The sequence below is a fragment of the Humulus lupulus genome, chromosome 9 (assembly GCF_963169125.1).
Source record: "Humulus lupulus chromosome 9, drHumLupu1.1, whole genome shotgun sequence".
NCBI lineage: Eukaryota > Viridiplantae > Streptophyta > Magnoliopsida > Rosales > Cannabaceae > Humulus > Humulus lupulus.
The window spans coordinates 103,706,852-103,721,557 of NC_084801.1; the positions used below are offsets into that span (position 1 = coordinate 103,706,852).

Below are 14,706 nucleotides of genomic sequence, written 5' to 3' on the forward strand. Positions count from 1 at the left end.
TTGTAATCATGCACAATTACAGAGACTCAATCTGTGGAAAATTCCATATTTCACCTTCATGCCATGCCATAATCACATATATTACATGCATCACATGCATTAAATACTGGGTGCAAATTTCTTACCTTTGGCTTGAGCGTAAAATAAATGAAGAACGACCTTTGACAACAATCATGTCCTTAGGTCCCTTAGTGGTCACCTAATCATAACCAAATATGAAATCCCATCAATAAAATGAGTAATAAAAGGTTCATGGCTTAAAACCGAGCTCCCGGGACCTCGAATCCTACTATAACGATTAGTAGATTCAATCCCGAGCCTTGAAAATTGAAAACCCACGCTTAAAACCCAACCTGGCACAAGGAAGACAGGCGGGTCGTGACCTGCCCCCAAGGGTCGCGGCACGCCCCCAAGTCAGAGAGGTCCTCTGCCTGGGTGTCAGGGGCAGGCCGCAACTTCATCCTATGGGTCCCGGTGCACCTGCTTGACAGGGCCCAGGGGAGGCTCTATAACACCTTCAAGTCGCGACTTGCATGAACTCGATCGCGACTTGACCCCACGAACCCAGCTCCTGCATATTTCTCAATCTAAACCTCAACCAAAACTCATCAAACTAATCCCAATATCACAATTAATAATCACCACAACATTACCACCATTCAAACAACAAAACCCAAGCTTTATACCACTTAAAACCACACCAAACATCCAATCCTAAGATCAAAACCTCAAGCTCTCAAATAACCTCAAAATAGAGAAGGAACTCAAAAATTTAAACTGAAAAACTTACCTGAATTTCGAATTAAACCCCTTACAGCTGTTGAACACAATCCTAAACTTTCAAGCTTCAATCCTTAAGCCTCAAATCCCCTTGCTTGCTTCAAAATCCCAACCGAGAGAGAAAGAGAGTGATGATCAAGAGAAAGAAATTGAGCCCTCTGTTTTTCAGTCTTAAACCCTCTACAGCCTTCCTTGGCTAAGTATATCCATTGGTCAAATGACCAAAATGCCCCTAGGGCCATTTTAATTCCTTAAAGTCAACAAGGGATAAATTGTCATTTCCCACCTATCTCGTTATTCATAATTAACGTCCTCTAATTCCCATTATTCCCCATATCCTCAATAATTATTAAATCATATCCCATTACCCGTTCATTCCCGGTAATATACTAAACACCAATTTACCCCTAGGCTCACCCTGAGCCCAGTAATTAATCCCGTTATGACCAAACCGCTAACTTGTATCCTAGGATTGTCTCATGCCGAATAGTTCAACCATATCCACATAATAATATGGTCTCATCCATATATCACATACATGCACATAAATATACAATTACGCTCTCAATGGCCAAAATTACGAAAATTCCCTTCTAATAAGAAGTGGGCCTACTTGCATGCAATTGTCATCATATAATAACATAACTCACATAACCATGCATGTAATTACATAATTGCACATAATTCCAAAATTTTCCATCCTCGCCCCTAATCAAGGCCCTAAGCCTTATTAGGAAATTTGGGTCGTTACAATAACCAAGTCGAAATAAGCAGATAGAAGCTTCTTGTGTAAGGGAGCAAGACACAGGATAAAAGAAAACTTCATGGTCTCCCGTTATGAGCACTCCATTTGGCAGCCTTAGCAACAGCGTTGTCACCGAACAAGAAGAAGACGAAGCCAGGATTTTTTCTCCATATTCTATATAAGTTGCGCTCTACTGACTTGTGCTCAGCCTCAAAATTTTTTGCCTCGAGAGCACTAATCATCTACCGCAATGCCTCAACTTTAGCTTTAGCTCTCTTCTCACTCTTAGATAAATAGGAAGCCTTTTCCACAGCTACTTCTACCTTGAGGTTGGCCTCAGAAAGTTGCTTCTCAAGCTATTGGATGCTGGCATTAAGTCGATCTTTTTCCACCTCGGCCAAGGACAAATCTTTCGCCGAAGCTATTTAGCGTTGAGCCATGAGAGAAGTCTACAAAGAAAAAAGTGTGTACATGTAGAAGGTCAAGATACAAGAAGCATGTATATATATATAATGAACAATACATAATAAAGTATCGTAAGGTATATACTTACCTAGGTAGTTGAATGCATAAGGGTCTCCTCGAGGTCTATCATATTAAAAATCTCAAGGCCCTTCCACTCGGCCTCGGCAATGTCATCAGTTGCATGGGTATACCTCTACACATAAGGAGCTAATACATAATTCACCCATGGCACCTCACTTGAACTAGGAACATCTGGATGAACAGGGATAGACGATGCACTGGATGAATAGGGCAGAGGTCCTCCAGAAGTTCCATACCCGGGGAAGTTGCTAGGAGCAACATTAAACTCATTGTAGGAGGGCAAGACAAAGCGCCTTGGTTTGGATAGCAGAGCTAACGAATGAGAGGCCATGTCTAGGTCCACAAATGCAGAAGGCCCCCACCCCCAGAAGTAGGAGATATGCGGGCCAGTCGCTTGGAATCAGGAGAGAGCTTATCTTGAACCCAGTCGTCACCTCCATTAGAGGAGTCTGCAGCCGCCGAAAGAACCTATTTCTTCAGCTCTGTAATATGCCACAACAAATTAGGATTGAAGACGCCAAAAAGACCATAGGCATTGACATTTGTCATAGTAAAAAGGTAAGTTGCCATCTTGTCCATGATGTCTACCTTAGCCAAGGTCTCTACGCAAAGAAGTTGTTAGGCAGATATTTTGGGAGGAAGGAGGTTCCCTTAACCACCAGCTCAATTGTTAACCTAATAAAAATGATAATATATATATAAATAAAAAGTATGATGCTTACTCGGAGAGGTGCAAAAACTTTCACAAACCGAGAGACAGCCCCTAACGAACAAGAAATCTTGTTTCCACGAGCTAGGATTGGAGATGTCACCCTCGATCAACGAAACTTGAGTATTAGCCTTCTACAGAAAAAAAAAAAAGCCCTTCGACATAGGAGTGGGCATGAGATTGTACATGTAGTGCACCTCCTTCCTTGTAGGTGCATGACCCACGCATCTCATATACTCCATGTATAGGCAACTGAGAGTCAGCCATCTATTGGGCGCCAGCTAAAGTAGAGCAAGCCCGAAGTACTTGAGTACTTCTTCAAAGTACGGATGGAGAGAAATCGTGCCTCCTGCCTTCAGTATATGCTCAATGAACGCTATAGAACCAGGGGGTGCTCATGAGCCCGATACTTAGGATTGGACACATAGCATTGGAACTCACCACTTTATGTGGTATTTCTCCTTTAGTTCCATTAACTTATTCTCCAACATATGGTAAACAAGGGAAGCCGCTAGCAGGGGACCGAAGTTTGGCTTCTCAGGTGCCACATTTTGGTGACCTCTCATTGACATATCTGCAAGACCAAAAGAAAAGGGTGACGCCAGTACAAGACATTTTATCTTCCATTTAGATCCGCGCTGCTTTTTGCCCGCGAGAGTTTTCCACCTAGGTGTTGGAGGTGGAAGCATTAGGAATGGATACACTATAGACAATGGATGAGGGTATCTAGAGGTGGCTTCAAAATCACTATAGCAAGATTTCTCATAAAGAGGAGAGCCAGGAGGTGGAGGTTCAGGTGGAGGGTTCTTTTCCATAAATGGCAGCTCCATTTGTAAGTCCAGAAGGCTCGCTCTACAGCTAGCAATGTAGTCGTAGGGGTCCCTAGAAGAAGCAGCTCCCTCACCCCCTGAGGCAGAGTCTATCTCACTTTCAACAACACAAATTTTTTGCCTAAGGTCAGTTAATCGCTCCAAATGATACATACAGTCCTTCCTTAAGATCTTATGCACATGGTGTGGGTTATCTATAGAAGGTTCTGAATCAAACGAAGATAGCTCTATGGGTTCAACACCAGGCGGTACATTAGACGACCCGTCGAAATCCATGGAATGACGTCTCATGCAGAGCATGGGTTCAAATGTGTGTGCAGTATTTAATGTGCAACAAGATACAAAAGAGCAGGTTTAAAACCCCTAGACACTTATGCATAAAAGAGGGACAAACTATGGGGCGCGGTAGTGTGTACATAGGGCTTCATGTTAGGGGGTACTGGGGCTCAAACAACACCACTCCTGAATGGTAACTTAAACCTTCTGAGCATGAAAATCTTAAAGGAGTGAACAATGAAATACCTCGAATAGATAAGGGACAGTTACTGGAGGTTCATAATCACTAGGGGTGCCTACCACCGTCACTACCTTGACTCCTCACACCAAAAACCTGCACGCACCGCCGGTACCTTTATACTTCGCACCACACGCCTACACAAAAAGGGTAGAAAGAGACAATTTTTTAGTAACCAAGTGAATGTATGAATATATATATATTCATACGAAAAAAGGAAAAGAAAAAACATTCTCATGTGGGGGATGGAATCACCCACCTCTTGGAGTTTTAAAGACTAAGTCACCGCTACACTAAGGAAAATGGTGGTATAAAATAGGTTTTCAAGAATAAAGCCTATTTATAGAAAATCCAAGCCCATCCTAGCCCTTGGATTCAATATTCAACCCATGGTTATAAATGAAGCGTTAAACTCACCTTGGGATCCGCAAAGTGGAATGGTAGGCTCACATTCATTCTTAAGAAGTCACGAGGATCACTACATACAAAGTGTGTTTTTTCACACTACCAAAGCAAAGAAACACAACAACACCACATGTACTTTGAAGACACTATATCATGAAGTCTACCAGAGTGCCTAAAGGTCCTCCCATAGACTGGGTGGCAAGTGTTGATGCCAAAACACTATGATTAAAATTAACCCCACTTCGTGTCTCTCAAAATACCAGCTCATGATGGAAACAACCAAACCTAGTTTCACGCCTCGCCTACCAAGTTGCACCTAGCGTCGAGGGTCTTACGAGGTGCACGCCCCTCCCACAAGGCCTTGCCCCATGCACCTTGTCTCCCACCTCGCATCGAGGGTTTCGCGAGGCACACACCTTGCCCACAGGGCCTCGCCCCATGCACCTTGTCTTGCAGCAAGGGTCTCATGAGGCACGCAGCTTGCCCATGAGGCCTCACCCCATGCACCTTGTCCCTCGAATCGCACCGAGGGTCTCACGTGGCACACGCATATCCCACGGGGCGTCGTCCCATGCAGCTTGTCTCCCGCCTCGTGTTGAGGGTCTCGCGAGGCACACGCTTCGGTAAAGATGTCGTTCCATGAGTTAAGGATATCGCGCCCAAGGTCCCAAAAGACCCCTCACACCTCGCTTTCATAGGGCCATCCCGGAAAGTCCTTGCCTCCCAAGCCTCTTGGAAACATGCATCTTGTTGATGAGGCCCTACTCTATTTTCTTGAGTGGGTGCCACTGGCAGTATATACTTCATGTATGTATCCTAATTAAGACCATAAGCACCTATACTTAGCCAAATACAAAGTAGCTTGAGTCACAAGTGTGCCTAGGAAAAATTATAGCATTCATCAAGTACGGAAGGCGCATGTAGGATAAGAAGGACCAGGGTACGTATACAATGTATGTGCCCGATAGGTAATGGTAGTACAAGGATGATACATTGTGAAGCCTCCACTACTACGCTCCGGACATTCATACTAGACAAGTGTTGGTAGTAGGACATAGTACTTGGTTTGGAGCATTACCTGCAAGTCTCTAACATGTACTGGATCCGGCCACCACTCCTCCAACACCACTACTACCTGCACCACGATCACCTGCAGCCTACAGACAGCCCTTCTTTTGTCCCACAGTACAACTATGTAGTAAGAGCCAGTAGTGCTCACCTATAAAAGGCTCCCTTCTCCAAGGAAGGGGGTTGGAAAATCCTTATAGCATCAGACTAATCTAAGACCAATGTACAAGTTTTCTTCCATTGTTCTTCTGCAATTTTTCACTATGTTTCTGCAAGTTCCTCTAAGTTCCTAAGTTCCTTGTTAAGCCTTTGAGTTTCCCAACCTTAATTCGTAGGGGAGTTCTCACTATCAACAGTAGTCTTGCTGGGTATATGTTCTAGTACATGTTTTTATAATATTTCTATAAGAAATACATTTGTTGATATGTTATTTTGAATGGAGGCATATTAGGGTTTAATATGTTTATTTTGAATTTTGATAAACATGCTTATTTATTGGAGTATGTTTTGTAAATTAGGAACATGAGAAATATGATGTTTATATTGTATATTTATCGTTAGGAAGCATGTTATGGTATGATGATAATTTATGTGAAAATTGTGATTCATAAATTGTTATGGTATTTAGGGTTTCAGCTATGGCATATTTTAGGTTTAGGGTTTGTATGTTTTATTCAACTATGAGCATGAAGAGCTTGTTGTGATATTATTATAATAAGGAGCTTGTTAGAATTTCCATTGATGTAATAATAAAAATATATTTGAGTTGGTTACTTATATTGTAATACTTTATGTCTTTGAACATATTAAATTGTATGTTTGAGTTAGGATGCATAATAGTAATGTCTTAATTTAGTTTGCATTTTTTTTATTCTCGTGATGGTGTCTCGTCCAAGGCTACTAAATTGGGGTTTATGTTTTGGAAAGATTCAATTCTATTGAATTGATTGTTTGCATATTAATTGTAACATTAAAATGATTAACGTATAGAAACATACTATGGTGACTTGTTTGAAAGTGTTAAAAATGACTATGAGTATATTTAGAATGATTTATGTTTGCTGATTTTATTTTATATTTTTATTGTAATTTGAAAATAGAGAAAACTATGTCTTGAAATCATATATTTAAAACTAAGATGAGAAAAAAGGTGTAATATTGTACATGACTTGTAATTCAAAATATAATATATGCTGAATTTCAATATTTAAAAGTTGTAAAAAAAATTAAAGTGCTTAGAATTTGGTTTATTAAAATAAATAATGAGTTTTTTTAATAAAATTAAATAATGTGAATTTTATGACTTAATAATAATTTTGGAAGGAAAATAAATATGTCACATCTCATTGGTTTTATTTTCTTAAATTTGCTAAATTAAAAGAGAACTTTTATGTAGTTCATTAATTTTCCCAAATTAATTATTTTATAAGTAATTATAAATGTTGTCACATTTTATTGTTATTAAATAATAATTAAGTTTATTATTTTTATGAAATTGACAAGAAAATAAAAGAATTAATATTACTAACTTTAAGTGAGTTTTAAGAACTGTCTCACGTATGCATGTTTACATGCAATATTACTTTTACCTTTAAATATATAATATTTAATCAAATTCATGGTTCTTGTTTTGAAACCGTTGAGAATTACTTAGTAGAATTGGCATTATTCTTTTGTGATTTTATGTGAATTGTTGTATGAATAAACTAGTGGTGCAACTTGTCTAGAATAGATGTCACGTGTGCATGGTCCATGCACACGTGGGGTATGCTTGTATAATATGCTTAATTGTACTTGATATTAAGATAAGTGTTTGATTGACTATTCTAGGTTTGTTGTGAAGCTATCTCACATTATATAGCTTGGACTTGAGATAAGGAAGTTAGCTAGATTTCTTATGTGATTATGTTGAACTGAATGAGATACAAGTTTTCAGATAAGATGTAATGTATGTATGGATTGTATGATTGTATGAAAAGTAGAGTGTTTTTAGCGTGTTAAAACACGACACGACAAAGGAGTTACTAAGGTATGACGTAACTCATAGGATGGACGAACCAAGAGGCCCACGAGGGCAAGATGAGGATTTACCGGGTTATGCTTTACTAGTTACCTCATAGAAATGTTTGGTTTATTTATTATGATGAATTTTTAGATAAAGTGTATGAGATTATGAAATATCTATGTTATGTTATTTTTAAGTTAAGTACGTTGAAAATAGCTTCTTGTACTGCACTTATACGAATTATTGTTCTTATTTGTACTTCTTTGCTGGGCTTTCAACTCACCCTCTTACTTTTCCCCTTTCAGGTAGGCTATAGGTTTTCTGTTTGGGACACGTGGTGATCTGGGGAGTTACATAGTCAAAGTATGTATGATGTGGGGTGTGAAAGGACAAAAAACAATCTAGAAACGCCGATAGAGATTTTTATAAGTTTCATTATGTGTAATTATATTTTAGTGGGACTTTTGTTATTTTTATATTTTTAAAATTGCATGAAAGAATTTATATTTTTATTTAAACAAATGGGCCCATATTACATGTTTTAATAAGGCCCCACTGAACCTTTTGCATGATTGTAGTATTTTTTTTCAAAAATAAGTATCAATTAGTAGTTTTTTGAAAATGGCAGTAGACTAGGGCACTTTACAAATGGTATAAGAAACGGACGTTCATGTTTCAAAGAACCCCTCTGCGTACATGCTAAAGACTGGGACAATCTCATCTCACCATGTCGTAAGTATATTCTCTATTTGATTTATTTTGTTTTACATTCTTTTATGTTTTAGTACTATGGTTGCAAATTAGACACTATGCCTCCTATAATTAGAACAATTAGGAAGGAAATTCTTCAGGAAATTCGTGAGATTTCGAGGATTCACATCGATGAAGTTGATGATGGAGACTGGAGGATTGTTGTGCTCTGAAAGACCACTATGGTATGTGAACGTATACAGAAGATAATCAACAAGAGTGGGGGTGCTCGTTTGGCCCATCGAGCAATATTGGGTGTTAAGGGAGGAACTAGCCATGTTTCCCGAGGCTCTTCTCCAACTCACTATGGCGTGGAATGACATGATTCAGGACAATCTAGGATTTTCTACCTTCCGGTGCACTATATATGAACTCTTGGACAACTATGAGCTCTACATAATGGAAACGACCCTCATGCCTGATGAGGATGGCAATTTAGAAGAGCCCGAGGAAATGGTGATCAACCCCATGGGGGAGGCAGCGCGATACTAGATGTTAGTGACATGCAAAGAGAAAGAGCTAGCACCCATGACTATTTCCATATCATTGAGGAGATATTTGACTACGACTTTGGGACAAGTCAACCGTGGTGGGCTAGAGCTTTCTTCACCAAATCTCTGGCCTATTATTATTAAATATATGGAATATTAAAACTTTTGTGGATTATTTTGGATACTTGGATATTTTGACATGTTTTAAGAATTTTAAGTATTTATTATATTCTCTTTGCAAACATTGGATATTTTTGAATGGATATGAGCATGCATGACAAATCATTGCAATTAAGACTCTAAGTGATAAGTGGTTTTGCAATTTTTTCTCCTCTTATGATGGTTTCTTTTGTGCCCTAAAATATCAACATGTCCACTATAAGAAGAGGCGCTACGGGTGGCAAAGGAAGGGGTAGAGGTCGTGGAAGAGGCGCCCCTACTAACCCAAACATAGAAAAGATCCCAGGCATGGAAGTGCCACCAGTTCAACCAGCACCCTCAGCTGCAGCAGCTATTGACTTAGTTGTAAAGGTAGTAGGACTAAGGGAGCAGTTGAAACACAGGGAAGAGGAGTTGGCCCAAGCCCAGCAAGCATCTCCAACCCAACAAGTATCATTGGGACAGCCTGAGCCTCTAGTACAACAAGCGCCTGATGCCCCCATAAGCACCAATGGGTTATGGATTTGAGCTAGTATATGAGACCTTTAGGAAACAATCTCCCCCAAATTTTGCAGGAAAGCCCTATCCCATGATAGCTGAGGTTTGGTTGAGATAGGCAGAGGTCATTTTCTATCACATGGAATTGAATGATTGACAGAGAGTTTCATGTGTTGCCCACTTACTAAAGATGGACGCCATGATCTGGTGGGATGTGGTGAAACAAACAAGACCTCTAGACACCATCACCTTGGAAAACCTTGTCCAATCCTTTAATAAGAAATATTTTAGTGCTGCAGTGCTGGAAACCAAAGTCAACGAGTTTGTGACACTAACACAAGGAAATCTGTCAGTCATAAAATATGCTCAAAAATTCGACAGATTAGCAACGTTTGCTCGCAAGAGAGTTCCTGCATAGACCATGAGGGTTCAAAGGTTTATAAGGGGCTAAAGCCTATGATTGCAAAAGATGTCAAAATGACCAGTGTAGAGCTAGTTAGCTATGTTGAGATTTTAGACAAAGCCCTAGATGTTGAATATATGGAAGATTGTATCTGGAAATACAATGCTTCAAGGAGGGAGACAAACAAGAAAAAGGCCTTAAAAGAGAAAAATAAGAAGAAGGCCCAAGAGAGTCAAAGTAGTGGCATTGATAAGAGGCCTAAAGCCACAGCTCCAAATGGTAACAATTATAATAACCACAATAATCACAACAACAATAATAATCATGGAAACCACCAGAATCATAGAACTGAGTACCCCAACTTTCCTAAGTGCTCACGCAAACATTTAGGGGAATGTTAGGAATGCTACAAGTGCGGTAAACCAGGCCATTTGAAGAAAGATTGCCCACAGTTGAAGGTAGGAGTTGTACAATGGATCGATAGCAATCTAGTTCTAGCAAGAGTCTTTTATTTTACCCAGGGAGAGGCATCCAACAGTAACACGGTTGTCACAAGTTAGCTTTCTATTTGTGGTATTAAGTGTAGAGTCCTCATTGATTCTGAAGCGACTTATCCTTATGTTTCTTTAATGTAATTGATAAATTCGGATTGCCCTGTAAACTCTTTAAGAGTGGCTTTAGTACACTGTTACCATCAAGAGAGATTATGTTGTCATCTAGGTGGTTACTATTATCCCTCAAACTTTACGAGATGACGTGGCGAATGAGAAAGCAGATAGTGGCATCACAAAGTATCGAAAAAGATCGATGAACAAAGATGGATAGGTCCAGGTTCTATAGGGTAGTCGACTAGGCCTAAAATGGCTAGAGGTGGTCGGCTTGGCCCTAACCCCCTAGGGGTAGTCGACCTGGCCCTAGCCCCCTAGGGGTGGTTGGCCTGACCCCAACCCTAGAGGTGGTCGGCCTAGCATGCTTAAGAACTACATGGGGTAGTCAACCCACCCAATTCATCATAGGGTGGTCGGCATAAACTCTCAAATACACTTTGCTAGATAAATTTCATGCTGGTTCAAGCTGAAATCAACAGACCTAGCACCCAGAAGATCAACAGGCCTAGCACCTTGAAGATCAACAGACCTAGGACCCAGAAGATCAACAGACCTAGCACCCAAGCTCTAAAGGATCATCGAGCCTAGCGCGTAAGTCTTATAGAAAAACCAAGACTTATCATTTTCTTGAGGTTTCAATCGTGCATCATCAACCACAATCCAAAGAAATGACGAGAAGACCCATGATCTCACAATCATGGGGAGGTGGACACGTATCTCCACTCTCAATGATCATGTGCCAAACCATGATCCCCAGTCTTGCTGATCATGTAACAGCCCCCGGGTACTATAAATAAAGGGCCCAAGGCTTCATTTAGGAGGGATGGTTTTTTTGCAGAGACTTAGGGGATCAATCATTTGATTAACTTCTGTGAAAATCTGTGACGAGTGAACTCTTCATTTCATGTTTGTAATTTTCAATCGAGTGATTCAATACTAAATACTAAGTGGATTAGGTTATTACTGTTCATCAAAACAGGGTTGAACCACTATAAGCTTCTTTGTATTTTGTTTAGATATTTGTACTCAGTTGTATATTTACATTTATATCATTCAAAAGGTATCGTATATCGTACATACGACTGTTGGCCAATTTCACAGGTCAACATTTTGGTGCTTTCATTGAGAGTACGAAATAAAAAAAAACATTTTCATCAGTTTTACGATGCCTCCAAAACCCACTATGACGAAGAAGATAGCTCCCAGGGATTCCACCACTCAGGATCCCATTGATCTCATTAACGAACCTCAGGTAGAGGTTGTAGATCAACTTGATGCAGAGAATCTACAGGACGCTCACCAGGAGGAGATGGCGCAATTTCTAGTGAGGCAAGAGGCTTTTGCTGTAGAAATTTCCCTCTAGAGGGAAAATATGGAACGACAACGGTGGGAGATAGATGAGAATGTTCAGAGGATGATCCAGAGGGAGCAAGAAGTTGACCGAAGGCACCAGGACGATGTTATGGCCATGGAGGCAGCTACCTAATTAACCTGAGCTAACGCTGAAGTTGCTGCTTAGGCGATGAAGGAGGCTCAGGCTAAAGCAGCAGGGATGCGTGACAACAGTAACAGGGAGTCCCAGGGGGGGAGTCGAACCCCAAGGATGCTCTCAAAGCCATTTTCCCAAAGACAGGATGAAGAGACGCAATCTAAGACTGCCTCCTCCATGACTAAGAGTGTTACCAACCCGAAGGCCCCTTCTCATGGAGACAGAAGAAATGGCACAAGAGAGGATGGTCAGGCATCTAAGAGGCGTGACAGGAGCGAAAATGGTCACTCAAAGTCTCATAGTCATGTAGGAGGAGAGGCTGGGGGCAGGATCACACCAGTAAGACAAGGTGGACCTACCACCCCTACACCCTCAGTCTCTCAAGGGAAAGGAACCAATGAACAACATCAATATTGTGGTCGACAGGCTCGGGAAAGATGTACAACCTCAAGATCTGAGGGAAGTCATCAACAGGAGAACCAGCGCTCAGGAGGGGGTACCAGGGATGTCTACCCCACCTGGAGCAGCGATCCCACCAGTAGTGCAGGCTCAGATAGACGCACTCACCATGGCTATTCAGGGCCTGACATAGAAAACCTATGATATCGAGCTGGCTCATAGAAGTTGGAGTCCCTTCAATGCCAAGATCCAAGCTGCTCAACCACCACCAAAGCACAAGACCCTGAAACTTCCAACATACACTGGGAAGGAGGACCCAGTGCGGTACATTGGAAAGTTTGAGGATTGGAAGGAGTTACTCGGTGTGGAGCATGATTATAAGTACAGGGTATTCCCTACCACTCCCTCTGACTCAACTCAGGAATGGTATTGGAAATTCAAACCTAGATCCATCACTTCCTGAGAGCAATTCAGGAAGGAATTTTGCAAGGTCTTCGATGCCAAATGGATTCAACCAATTTATGCCAATCAACTAGCTGACATCAAGCAAGGGAAGGATGAATCCCTGAATGACCACATCCAATGATTCATGAGAGAAGCAAACTGAGATTCCACAGTAGGTGATGAAGGGAATTCCGTTGCCATCTCGATAGGAATCATTTATCGTAGTCCCTTGTGGGATAGCATCCACAGGAACCCCATCAACACCTTGCAGAAGTTGCTGGACCAAACAGACAAATACATGAAGCTAGATGACATTATCATGATAAAAGAAAAAGGCATAAACCATCAGACCACTATCAAGGAAAGCAAGAATGTTGCAAACCCTTGGTGCAGCAATGGGGGCAACGAGATAAAGAGGAGTACCTCAGGGGCTGAGCAGAATGGAGAAAAGAAGGCTAAGTCAGCACCAACTGACAAACAGCCTAAGCACCAGCCCTACCAGCCCAGGTTCACTAACTATGCTATCTTGACTGCAACAAGGGCTGAGATGTACTTGGCAACATACCAGGAGGTACCACCCTTGCGTTCAAAAGGAAAGAGGGACAAGAACAAGTTTTATGGTTACATAATGATTATTGGTGCGAACAAATGAGTGCAAACAACTGAAGGGTGAGATAGAGGTTTTCCTCCGATCAGGAAAACTCTTAAGGTACTGAGTCAAGACCAAAAGCCCAACCAGGAATCTAGAGTTCTGAAGGCAAAGGAGTCTACCACTGGAGCCAGTGGGCGTGGACTTCACATTGGACACCATATGCGGGGGGCCCACATAGCAGGCAATAGTAACAACACTTGTGAGGGATATTAAAGGACCCTAAGACATGAGGTAGGGGAGTCTTCCCAATGCATGGCAATCAAGGAGCAGTCTCCAAAATATCCAAAGTATGAAAGTGAAACTCTCACTTTTACAGAGGATGACACCAGGCACGTGTGGTACCCCCACAATGACCCTCTGGTCCTTACCATTCAAGTCGCCAATGCCCAAGTGAAGAGATTCTTGGTGGATACAGGAAGCTTAGTAGATATCATCTACAAATCATCCCTCGAGAAGATGAAGCTCACAGTCAAGGACCTGACTCCTTGTTCCCAAGTGAAATATGGGTTCACTGGAGAATGCCTAGCACCAGCAGGAACTATCAAACTACCAGTCACAGTGGGGGATGCCCCTAAGCATGAGACTGTGATGACAGAGTTCCTGGTGGTAGATTTTTCATTGGCTTACAACATAGTGCTCGGGAGACTCGTCCTGATGGCATTACACGCAGCAGTGTCTATCTGGCACATGTCTTTGAAGTTCACCACAAGCGCATGGCAAGGATGCGTACAGGGTAACCAAAGGGAGGCACAGGAATGCTATAACGCGTTTGTGATTAAAGCAAAGAAAGGACCATGCGTAAACAACATGGTGGTGACCTGTTGTGAAGGGAATGAAGGAACCGATGAGATTGTCAACATGGAAGTTGACGTTGAAGGAAACACTCAACTGGAGTCGGGGGCTCATTTTAATGAAGATTTGTTATTGTAACAAGTTTCCCAAAGTGAGGGAAACGACATCGAACCTCGCTTTGGGGATGATGTCATAGGGGTAGGACCAGTCGAAGATCTTGACGAAGTCCTACTAGATGAGGAGGACCCGACTAGAATAATCAAAGTCAGGAAGGAACTAAAGGTGCACAATTGGTAGAATTTTTGAAGAAGAACCAGGACATCTTTGTCTGGTCACATAAGGACATGGTTGGAATTTCTCCATCCATAATAAGCCATGTCCTCAGTGTGGACAAAAACTACCCATCGATGAAACAAAAG

At 41.3% G+C, this 14,706-nt stretch overlaps 1 protein-coding gene across 1 annotated transcript; it reads left to right on the plus strand.

The window, feature by feature from the left end:
- Positions 1-8,658: 8,658 nt before the first annotated feature.
- On the plus strand, positions 8,659-10,304 carry LOC133799910 (uncharacterized). The gene is made up of 2 exons (XM_062237899.1): positions 8,659-8,808; positions 9,882-10,304. The coding sequence occupies exons 1-2, from the start codon at positions 8,659-8,661 to the stop codon at positions 10,302-10,304; spliced, it is 573 nt and encodes a 190-aa protein (XP_062093883.1).
- The last annotated feature ends 4,402 nt before the right edge of the window (positions 10,305-14,706 follow it).